Raw genomic sequence first — 12,219 nt, forward strand, 5'->3', positions numbered from 1 at the left:
GCTCAGCGAGCAGCAGAGGGCGCTGGGATAAACGGATTTCCTTTAAACTCCAGCCAACAGTACGGATTTGCTGGGAGTTGGATACTGAGGGAGATAGACTTTCATTTATAGAGATCCGTGCTAGATTTAAAAGGCAGAGCAAGATTTAAAGCCCATTTCTGAAACAGGTCCTTGATTAGGGGCAGGCCAAAAAACAAATTTATATATATATATATATATATATATACACACACACACACACACACACCCCCCACCCTAACAACAAACAATAATTCTGGGGAAAGCATATGAAATAAAGGTAACATAACTTATTGAATTTAAAGTAATTTTTTTCTACTTCTCAAGGAAGTACACCATCCTACTATTGTAGATTGTATCCCACCCAGGGCTATAAACAGATATTTCATTGGGATAATTAGGATATTGAACCTAGTCTGTATTCTCACTATTCTACAGTGAGTAACTCACAGTACTGAACATGGGACATAAAAGATTTACTCTCATTTTAAGACAGAGGTTCAAATACCGAATGGCCTGTTAATCAAAAATCAATGTCAATAAAACCCTGCAGCTTTATCCTTAAGGAGGAAAAATTCATATCAGCATAATTTCTAGCAGAGGAAATATTTGCATGTTTGTAGCTCCCAAATACGGACCTGGACGTCTTGGAATAAGTACAGAGTAGAACATGAAGATGCTCTGAGGATTGGAGCAGACAGGCTGAGAGAACAGGGGCTGTTCTGCCTGGAGAAGAGAAGGCTCCAGGGAGACCTTAAAGCCCATTCTAGTGCCTAAAGGAGCTTCAGGAGAGCTGGAGAGGGACTTAGGACATGGACTTGGAGAGACATGAAAAAGGGGAATGGCTTTAAACTGAAAGAGAGGAGAACTAGAATAGATATTTAGAAAAAAAAATACTCCCTCTGAGGGTGAGGAGGCCTTGGCACAGGTTGCCCAGAGAAGCTGCGGCTGCCCCATCCCTGGAAGTGTCTAAGGCCAGGTTGGACAGGGCTTGGAGCAACCTGGGATAGTGGAAGGTGTCCCTGCCCGTGGGAGGGGGCTGGAAGGAGGGCGATCTTTCAGCTCCGTTCCGAGGCCAGCAGCTCGGGAGGCGCTGCTGCGGGCAGAGAGCCCCCATCAGAGGGCGCCGCTGTCCCGCTGAACGCGCTCCGAGCTCCGCTTCCCGCGGGCATCGCCAGCCCGGAGCGGGGAGCGGGGAACGGGGAGAGCGGAACGGGGAACGGGGAATCGGGAACGGGGAGCGGGGAATCGGGACCGGGAAACGGGAACGGGGAGCGGGGAACGGGGAGAGCGGAACGGGGAACGGGGAGCGGGGAATCGGGAGCGGGGAATCGGGAACGGGGAGAGCGGAACGGGGAACGGGGAATCGGGAACGGGGAGCGGGGAATCGGGAACGGGGAGAGGGGAACGGGGAACGGGGAATCGGGGACGGGAAACGGGGAGAAGAGAACGGGGAGAGGGGAACGGGGAGAGGGGAACAGGGAACGGGGAAAAGGAAACGGGGAATGGGGAGAAGGAAGAGGGGAGCCGGGAGCGGGGCTTCCTCCGCCGTGGGCAGGGACACATATAAAGGTATTCTAAAAGATAAATAAATAAATGAATAAAATTGTAACATATTTCTTTGCCAGGATGAGGCTGCAGTGCCCGTGCAAAGCTCACTGCTAATATATATATATATAAAAAAAACAACAACAAAAGTGTAAACCGTTGTTTTCCTTGTATTTTCCTTGGAAGAGACTGGGAAAGTGAGACGCAAACTGCCGGGAAACGACTGGTTTTCCTCTTTTTTCTTTTCTTTTTTCTTTTTTTTTTTTTTTTTTTTTTTTCCTCCCTGGTTTTGAAAGTATGGGCTGTAGCGGCCAGTTTTGGGTGCGTGCGTCGCTTTTTGGACGCGGGGTTCATGGTTCATCGCACGTTTGAGGTATAAATCTGTTCAAGTGTTACTGAGTGGAATTGCTGAATTAGACTGGAGGCAGCTGCGGCGGTGGGGGTGCAAAACAAGCGCAAAAATAAAATGCGGACAACCGTACTTCTCCAAATGAACACTTGTTCGTTTGTCATGTTTTGCAAATGCAAGAGAAATGTAACATTAGAGGGGTTTAAAAGTCAGAATTTACTGTCTTTACCAATATGTTAGCAAAGAGCCAGTGGACGTCAAGTCTGTTTTAGAGTCTCCTTTTTTCACTCCCCTCCTCTCCCATCCCCCAGCTGGTAGAGCGTATTTAATTCAGGGTGCTACGGAATTGTGAAGCATTAGCCGTCACGAAGCTCATTCACTCTGCCCTGTGCCAGCCTTCATGACTCAAAGACTTTCACAAAAGTGATGGCAAACTGTCCCTTTACGAGCTTGGTATTTTTCTAAGAGGGTCATTCAGATCTATAGGTGCGTGAGGGTGGCTGCATGGGTATCTCCGCATATCCCCATGCCAACAGCTCGCATCCTTCCTCCTTTTTCAGCATTCCTTACCCAGTTGAAATGATCAGTCCAACCCACTGAGAGACGTGCCCTTTTTCTACTCCTCCTCAGTGCAGCACTGGCTGTGCTGAGTGGGAAAAAAAAAAAACCAAAAAAACCCCCACCACCACCACAACAAAAAAACCCTCGTATCTGCTTTAATAACTTCTAGCAAGACCGTTGTCCATCTCCTGCTGTAATATCTGGCGACTATTTGCCTCTTGCTTTTTGTGGGTTGAGGTTTTAGAAGAAGACGCACACTGTGAAATGGGGAGGGGTGGCAGGGTGGTGTAGAGGCTGAGGGAGAAAGGGACGAATTTATAAATTCTGCCTTAATTTGAGGCTAAAGCGAACAGAAAAAGCAAAGCCCACCCTTCCCACCAGCCAACCACACACCAGCAAATGTGTCTCCTGATGAAGATCTCCTCGTTTCCGAGATTATATATATATAAAAGCATCTTTACCTGTAGGACCTTTGAAAGTACAAAGGACACTGTGCACTTTCCCATAGGATCCCGTGCAGAATAACAAAGATTTGTAGGAACCTTATAGGTAGAGCTTGAAATTTCCAGAGACAGAACCTTGAATTTAGAAACACCTTCTTTCTTTCTGTCTCTCTGCCTCTGTGCCTCATCTTTTTTCCCCATTTTTTTCTCCTCCTGGTGCACCAGCCCTCTGCAAAGCTCGATTGTTTCCTTTCAAAGGCAGAGATGGGCTCTGCTGCCTGTGTCGGCTCTTTGCCGTGCAACGTGATAAAAAAATCGGACAATGCGAAGGAGGGTTTGCCTGGGGGGGAGAAAAAAAAAAAATAAAGGTTAAAACTGGTCTAACTCCTCCTCTCCCCTTCCAAATCAAGAGCTACCCGGGAAATGCACAAATCCAACTCTATTTTTAATCGTTTTCTGAAAGTAGTAAATGCTAAACTCCTTTATTTTTCCCTCTATTTTTTTTCACCCATATAAAGTATTTCTAAGTTATAAAATATACAGTCCAAGCCTGAAGTCTACGTCTTTCCAGTGGAAATCATTGATCTAAACCTACTTATTTTAGATTTGCTTGAATGTGCTTTGATGAGACACTGTTTTGGTGTTTAACTGCATATGAGAGAATAATTTCTGGACGTGTAAATAAAAGCATATTGCATGTGGGGAAAAGCATCATATCTCGTTGTAAATGATGAATCACAGTGCAGAGGCAACTTATCCTTTATTTTATCATAGGGAGGATCAAAAAATATTAATTTAATATCATCTATCTATCTATCCATCCATCCACGCATCCTTCCAACCATCTACTGAAATAGCAGATATATGGACTGCATAATGTGTGTATTTAATCCCTCTGTATCAACATATATATGTGTAAATGTATAACTAGATTCACAAATATGCATTTAAATACACTCCAATATAAACTGACCAGGTCTGTGTTCACACGTGCATGTGTAACATGCAGTCTCCCTGTGCCCACATGTGAAAGAATATATATAATTTACATATCTAAATGTGGCAACTAATATGTCTATACACGGGGAAAAGTTTCCTCTTTGGGGATATATGTGTCTGTAGGTATCTGTACCTGTGAATCTGCAAACGTGCGGCTGTGTGTATGTATATATTTTATATGCCTGCATATAAGTGTCTATATGTGTGTATATGTCTATATCTAGTCACATATATGTCTGTAGCTATATGTAACTATGTAACAGATAATGTTTTTTACTATCCGATTGAGGTAGGCTTCTGCAGCCTATTGTTTCAGACAACAGATATAAGTTGCGATGGAAGAGGAACGTCGGATTTGGTGTCTGTCCCCCATTTCCAATTATAGATGGATCATTACAGACAGAGAAGTACTGAGAATCCAGACATCTGCTCTTCACATGAATGCACTCACCTCCTAGAGAACAGCCTGCCATCATGCTCTGGAAACTGGTTGAAAATGTCAAGTATGAAGATATCTATGAGGTGAGTATATAATATGCATATGACTAAGAGAGTATATGTATATTTAAATATACATCTAGCATATAGATACGGGCATGGCTATATAATACATATATAGCTCTCCATATACATCCAGGAAGAAACAGAGACATACACTAGCACACACGAATACAGAGATGGGAAGCTGAGAGTAAATGCTTAAATGCTTATTTATTTGCATGTTTGTATTCAGCATGCCAAGCCCTAAACTTTTTTCTTTTTCTTTTTCTTTTTTTTTCTTTTTTTTTCCGTGGAAAGACTGTTTGATGCGATTTAAAACATCAAAGAAATGATCTGGGGATTGGAATGAAGCAACTTAAACGCAAGAGTTTGACTGTTTAGACCTCCAATTATATATAATTCGATTAAATATGGACAAATTATGAGGACAATTTTAAAAAAAGAGAGAAAAAATAGAAAAGAAACACAATCCGGTATTCAGGGACTGGATGAGTTTCTTTCTTTCATTTTTTATTTTGCAATTCCAAGCTCAGCTCAACCTGAACATGGATTTTTTTTTTTTTTTTAACTATTTTTCTTGTTTTCACAATCGGATACAGTTTTTTTACGACTTTTTAATACCTCTGCACCAACAGATAAGGTGTGCATGTGTACATATACTGGCATTAATTAAGAGGCACATACATTTTTGTGCGTGTGTGAGTTCACACACCCGAACCCACACAGTCAAAGGCAGCTCCGCATAGTCCGCGGACACGGAAAGTTGGGAGCTTTATCCAGACCTTATTTTCGAGGTCAAAAAGCAAACCAAGGAAGGGGAAAAAAATCACAGCTCAAACACTGTGAAACCTTTCTTAATTTTTCACGGTTTCCTGAGCCGGATCTTTCCCAAACGGGCTCTGCGAATTGTATTCCTTGTAAGTTAAACCAGTGTGCGGGGTTTTCTCAGAAACGAGGGTGGGGGGGGGGGAAGAAAAGAAAAAAGAAAACGGAAAAGTTGAGCGCCACAAAATCGTATTTTATTTTTTTTTTTCTGTTGTTTTTATTTTTTAGTTGAGAGGGAGGCGTTTGCAGGGCGATCGTGGGGGGAGATTTTCAGAAGGGCGCAATCCACCGCCTCCAGCGCGGGAGCTGCTCCGTGGGGAGGCGGCCGGGAAGGGACCGGGGACCGGGAAGAGACCGGGGACAGGACAAGGACTGGGGATGGACCGGGAGCCAGCAGGGGCTGGTCAGGGCCCTGGCAGGGGCTGAGGATCAAGCAGGGAGCAGAGACAGGGCAGGGACCGGAGACTGAACAGAGGCCGGGAAAGGACTGGGCTCTGAGCAGGGATCAGGAGACAGGGCAGGGACTGGGAACCGGACGGGAGCCGGGGTAGGACCGGGCAGCCACCGGGGACCGGGCAAGGACCGGGCAGGGGCTGAGTACCAAGGAGAGAGGGCATTACCGAGCGAGAGGCTGGCTGCTGGGCAGGGACCGGGAATCGGACGCGTATTGGGAAGGGGACGGGCAGGAACCGGGCAGGGCTGGGGAGCGGGAAGCGGCCGGAGCCCCCCGGGGAAGCGCCGTCGGGGCCGCCGTGTCCCCAGCCCTGCCGCGCCGCCCGCAGCCCTCCCCTCCGGGAACTCCTTGCCACTTACAGAGGGGAAACTCCCGGGAAAAGCGCAGAAAGACACCGAGGGAAGGTACAGCTCCGGCTGCTCCCGGTCGGAGAAAGAACGGGATGGAGGGAAGCGGGGAGGGGACCCGGCGGCGGCACAGGAGAAATGTCTCCACTCCCCAAAGCTGCCGTCAGGATAATTATCATCGGCACAAGCCAGCATCCGCAGAACGAGCAGAGAATGAGCACACACGTGTGTGTGTGTGTGTGTGCGTGTGCGTGTCCCCGCGTGTCCCCAGCCCGCTGAGCCCTCGCTGCTTTTCCCTCCCCATCTCCCGGCACAGCCCGGCCATTGTCTCTGCCCGCAGCAGCAGCAGGCGACAAAACGTCTCCCGTCCCTGGCTGCCGAGCTCGGGGATGCGGGCTGATCTTCCACCCTGCTTCTCATGGGGGTTTTCAGGCGCTCTGGATTCACGGACACCCGCATCTGTAGATTGCCGTGGGAGACAAGAGTTGGGGGAGCGGTTGGGTGGGATTTGGCTGCGGGCAGGGTGTATCCTAACCTGGGGATGGGCTCCAGGGCATTTTGTAACGTGTAGCTTAGCGGGAAAAAAAAAAAAAAAAAAAAAAAAATAAAAAAAAAAAAAAAAAAAAAAAAAAAAAAGAGTGAGAGAGAGAAAGAGAGAGAGAAAAACAATTGTTGTTTTGGGGGGTTTTTTGTTTTTCTGTTGTTGTTGTTGAAACCCTCTAGAATTATGTTTTAAAAAATTCTCCCTCTTCTTTCCGATTTATAATTAACGACATGGTGGTAGAGGCGTCTCAGCCACTTAAACTGAATCTGTTTTTAAAACAAAAGTGTGTGTGCGTGTGCGTGCGGGGGGGGCGGCTCTGGGAAGTGTGAGTCTATTTAGGAAGGAACGTAAGTTGAACTTTAACAGAAATGGCAGACAGTCCAGTTGAACGGGTTCCTGCAACATCAAAAAGGTTTTATATCGCCCCTGGCTTTGCCTCAAAACTATAAATTTACTATCCTTTAAAATCCTCTCGATGCATTTCACATTTGGTTGGAAATCGGGAGATCTATGTAGGTGTATATATATATATATATATATATATATATATATATATATATATATATATATATATATTTCCATATCAGGAGGTAGAAAGAGGATTCAGACAGAAAAAAAAAAGTGGAGCTTAACATTGCAGATTCAAGCATTTATTATTTGGCTATTGTGAATAAATATGATCTGTAACACGCAGCAGAAGGGCTTAATCTTCGCTGTAAATAGACATATGTTACAGTGAGTGCATGTTTCTTCTTCCATTCCTTTAAAAAATTAAAAAAAAAAAAAGGGGGAGAGAGAGAGAAAAGCCTCTTTTTTCTTCATTATTTGCTTAAAACCCCCTACAACAAACTGCAAGAAGAAAAGCACCAAAGGTAATCAGTTCCTCATATTAGAAATGTATAATTAAATATATAATAAACCAAAAAGGAAATATACTTTTCACTTCTTCTTCTTCCTCTTCTTCTTCTTCTTCTTCTTCTTCTTCTTCTTCTTCTTTTCTTCTTCGCCTCAAGCATTGCTTCACCTCACTTCCTTGCACCAGCTCAGCAGTGTCTACTTTCCGCATCTTTCTCCGCTCGAGTTAATTGAAGTTCTGCCTCTTCCTGGCTAAACTTTTCCCCCCTCTCCCTCTCCCCAAACTCAGCCTCTGCCAGCCCCCCTCGTCTGATTACATCTAGTAATTCTCCACTGAATGAACGTCATTTACAATAGTAGGGGAGCTCTCGAGCTGGCTGCCAGCTTCACGCTCCATTTGGTCCTGCATTCTCCCTTTAAAGTAGTCGTGTAATATTAATAGTCATGAATATCAATTATTATGAGGCGGTGTAGAGAAGGAAAGGGAGGAAGGGGTAGCGGAGCAGTCTGAGCCTAGCCTTGGGTTGAAGAGGATTGTATTTGGGAGCTCAAAGGCAAAAAAAAAAAAAAAAGAAAAAAATGAAAAAAAAAAAAATAAACAAAAAAAAACAAAACAAAACAACAAAAAAAAAAAAAAAAAAAAAGAGGAAAAAAAAACCCCGAGAGGGAGGGGTAAATCATATATGTAGATAGAGGTTTCCAGGCTCGGCTTTGGGGGCACTGGTCTCTTTTTTTTTTTTTTTTTTTCCCTCTTTTTCTTTTTTAAACCATTTTTTTTTCTTTTTTTTTTTTTTGATGGATAGACTTCGAAATATCTCAAGCTGTTCTCCTGTGTCCAACACGTCCCTTTGCAGATCTCCTTGATATTTTTCCCTCCAATTATTAGTATAATCACCATTATTTTATTTTTAGCTATTACAAGACTTTTTTTATTTCCAGATGTTAGTCCACACCTATTCCGCCATGGTGAGTTTGGATCCATGTTGTACTAGAATTGCATGTTCTCTCTCTCTCTCTCTCGATCTGTTGTGTCTCTCTCTCCCTCTCTCTGTCTTTTTAAACGCCTTTGGCTTGGTAATTTAGCACAATAATTGGAGGAGGCTTGCAGCTGCTTCTCCCTTTTTGCATTGTGTGTTCCCGATTTGAGCTAGGGGAGTCTGGGGGGGAGAGCAGGGGGAAAAAGAACTTTTCTTCCTTGTTGTTTTTCTTTACCTTTTTTTTTTTTTTTTTTTTTTTTTTTTTTTTTTTTTTTTTTTTTTTTTTTAACCATGTGTGCCATTGCTTGTGGGGGTTTGAGCTACACTTTATGGAATATATATTTTTCTTGTTTACTTTAACCTCGCAGCTTCAGTGCGTTGCAGTTGGACAAAACTCCTCTCCCACCTTTTCTCTGAAGCCTCTACAAACTCCCCCCACTCCCTGTCCCCCCTGCACAACTCAAAGACTTTTCATTACAATTAACCCCCACCCCATTCTCTGGAATATAATATTGGAAAAGGAACAAAAGACATTGCTGGAAGTGGCTGCAGAAATCATAGCGCCTGGATTTGTTCAATACCGATGTTTCATTTTTATTTGATTTTTAAAATAAAAAATAATTTTAAGGGGTAGACTGCCTTTAGGCAAAGATTCCCTGTAATTTTTTTTTTCTTTTTTTTTCTTTTTTTTTTTTTTTTTTTTCCCTTCTTCAAGTCCTTTTTAACACGACTTCTCACCTCAGAGTTTTCCGAGAAGTGCAACTTATTTTTTGGGATTTTCCACGTGAAAATGGGTTGGTGAATTTGAGTTACAGGACTTGAGCAGAGGGAATAAACAGATCTTGGGAAAGTTTAAGCAGGAGAAGGCAGAAGAAAGGGTGGGTTATCTGGATAGAGGGGTCGTTTGGTGCTCTTAATTTTTTACTTTTTTTTTTCTTTTCTTTTCTTTTCTTTTTTAACCTTTGGTTTTATTTGAGGGGGCTGTGGATTGAGGAGGATTATACTCCTGGTCTGAAAGTGAAGATTGTACATGTGTTTGGAGCACTAGTCTTACATTTTTAATTATGACATTTAGCAATTCTCCCTCACACCCCCCGCCCCTTCCCCCTCCTCGACAGGTCCTGGGAATAGACATGATGTGGGTGCAAAACACTGGAACATTTCTAATAACTGGTGGGGGAAGGGGGCACATTTGAATCCCACTTTCCAGCTGTTTACGTCCTATTTTATTTGTTTCGATTCGGGGTGGGGTTGTGCTCCTTTTACTTTTTTTTCTTTTTTTTTTTTGTTTTTCTAAAAAAGGTCCTCTTTTTTGTTGTTGTTTGTATGTCATTCCGCTCGTAGGACCGGCATGATGGAGTGCCCAGCCACAGTTCCAGGCTGTCCCAGCTGGGATCCGTCTCGCAGGGACCCTACTCCAGCGCTCCTCCGCTCTCTCACACCCCATCCTCGGATTTCCAGCCGCCTTATTTCCCACCCCCCTACCAGCCTCTTCCTTACCACCAAAGCCAGGACCCTTACTCCCATGTCAATGACCCCTACTCCCTAAACCCCCTGCATCAGCCCCAGCAGCACCCCTGGGGACAGAGGCAGAGGCAAGAGGTGGGATCAGAAACCGGGTCACTGCTGCCACAGCCTCGGGCCGCCCTGCCCCAGCTCTCGGGACTGGACCCCAGGCGGGACTACCACTCAGTACGGAGGCCAGATGTCCTCCTGCACTCAGCTCACCATGGCCTTGACTCCGGCATGGGGGACAGCCTTTCTCTGCACGGCATCGGACACCCAGGGATGGAGGAGGTCCAGGTAAGGCACCGCGTTTCTTTCTCCTGGGCGATGCAGCTGGACCCCCGTCCCTGGGCTAGGAGTGATCGCTGAGGGATTTCCAGCAATACCGCTCTGGGTTGCCGTTCTTTTTCCACACCGGGTCTGTTAACTGTGGTACTCCCCCTCCCTCTCTCTCTATTTTTCTATTTTTTAAAAACTATTTTTAATAAGAGAATTTATTTCCTCGCTGTCACGCACAGGCTCTGCTTTGTAAGCCCTCCCCTACATGGCAAGGCAGACGAAGTGCAGGGGGAAGGCAGACATGCTGCTCTAAATATTCCACGTGTTTCAAAAGCTGGCAGCGTTCAGGCTTGGCTTTTCAAATTCCAGTTATTTCCCAGGCAATCTCAGCTTCCACTCCCCTCCACCCCCCTCACCCCCCCTTCCTCCCCCCAGCCAATTTCCTGCCGTTCAGAGATTTTGATGAAACTGTCGAATTACTTCATTTTTCATCCGGGAGGGAGGGAATTTATAAACAAAACCCAAACCAAAAGCAATAACTGGTGATCAGGACCAAGTCCCGCGTCCGTCCCCCCAGCCCCCCTTATCTGTGAAGTGTGCTTGGTAGGGCAGCACTGATTTTAAATAGTTTCATCCCCTCTTTTGGATAACAAAGGAGTTTCGCCGAGCTCAAAGCACAGTATTTCCCAGCTTTCTTCCATCCCACGCGAAACTCGTCATCACGTGCTGTTTCCTAAAAACAGAAGGACCCTTAACAGCTTCGCTGCTGGGGCGGTTTGCACCTTGCTGGAGCATCCCGTGGGGACCTGAGGGAGGGCTGGAGCCTCCAGGGTCCAAGTCCTGCCTCAGGCTCTCCTAATCGGGATTTTAGGAGTTCCCCTCCACGTGTTATTATTTCCTTGGGGTTTTTTTCCCACAAATTTCTTTATCATATATCATATCGGTATACGTATTTAGTCTTGGGATAAATTAGAGGTGTGGACCACTGAGTGAAATAACGACCTCAAAGTTACAGAAAGGGGAAAAGAAAGGAGAAAAGAGGAGCTGGGAAGATAAAAAGAAATAGCCGTGAAAAAGGATGCTGCTGAGCATGAGAGGAATCAGCGGCGGGGAAGCGGGGTGGACGTATTGCTTTGGCCGGAGGCTTGTCTTAGGGCACGGGAAAATCCCCGAGCTTTGCTGGGGCGAAATTATTTTGACAAATAAAGGTTTCTCCGTTTGGATTTGCTCCTGCCTCCGAGCTCGGTGACCGTAGGGTCGCTGGTCTCTGTGGGTTTCCGAGGTGGCTTTGAGACCTGGGGCAGCCCCCGACCGCCACGGGCGCGATGCGCAGGTCTCGTCTCGCATTCCTGGCTCAGACAAAGTGGTTTGCAAGTCAAGGCGAGTTTTACCTCTGTGAATGCAGGAAGGAGATGGCTCTCCTCCTTCCTCTCTGCGGCCGATAGGCGTTAAGTACTGTTTGTGCCTGGGTATTTACACTTTCCCCAAAGAATAGCCGGTAATTGTTCTGCTTCTGTGAGAAAGAGTAAAACAGAGGAGAGAGAAGGAAAGGAAAGAGTTTTTAAAAATGAGAAGAAAAAGATCAAATGCAGAAAGGACGAAAGGAGTGAGGAAGAGAAGATAGAGAGGGAAAGGAGGAGGAAAGACAGGGAAAGAGAGAAAGACCTAAGGAAACGGAGAGAAGAAATAATAGGAAAGAAGGAGATCAAATAAAGCAGTTCTGCATCCATTTCCCAATGAAACATCCCTTCCGCGGGAAGGGTACTGGTGAAAGTGCCTCTCCACGATGCTCCCAGAGCAGCGGGGCCTCCCGCGGCCACCCGCGACCTGCTCCCAGGGCTGGCGGGGCCGGGGTGGGTGCGATGGGATGGGGATAGGACGGGACAGGAGAGCCTGTGGAGCAGCAGGGCTGAGGTTCTTGGTTTGGGGAACGGAGAGAGCAGGAAATCAAACAGGCCCTTTATTTCTGAAAGTTTGCTCCCAGGTTGGGGGAGGAGGGGAAGAGGGAGAGGA

At 45.6% G+C, this 12,219-nt stretch overlaps 1 protein-coding gene across 4 annotated transcripts in view; it reads left to right on the forward strand.

Annotated features, from left to right (window-relative positions):
* Nucleotides 1-4,338: 4,338 nt before the first annotated feature.
* Nucleotides 4,339-12,219, forward strand: part of TFAP2B (transcription factor AP-2 beta) — a 29,102-nt gene continuing 21,221 nt past the window's right edge. Inside the window, exons 1-3 of one of the 4 annotated variants that reach the window (XM_040058706.1) lie at nucleotides 4,360-4,440; nucleotides 8,384-8,410; nucleotides 9,766-10,224. In XM_040058706.1, coding sequence (XP_039914640.1) covers nucleotides 4,360-4,440; nucleotides 8,384-8,410; nucleotides 9,766-10,224 — 567 coding nt within the window. Of the gene's footprint in view, nucleotides 4,441-8,220; nucleotides 8,411-9,765; nucleotides 10,225-12,219 lie in introns of those variants that run through there. The other 3 variants (XM_040058703.2, XM_040058704.2, XM_040058705.2) reach the window with 3 other exon arrangements.

The sequence above is a fragment of the Hirundo rustica genome, chromosome 3, assembly GCF_015227805.2.
Source record: "Hirundo rustica isolate bHirRus1 chromosome 3, bHirRus1.pri.v3, whole genome shotgun sequence".
NCBI classification, from domain to species: Eukaryota; Metazoa; Chordata; class Aves; order Passeriformes; family Hirundinidae; genus Hirundo; species Hirundo rustica.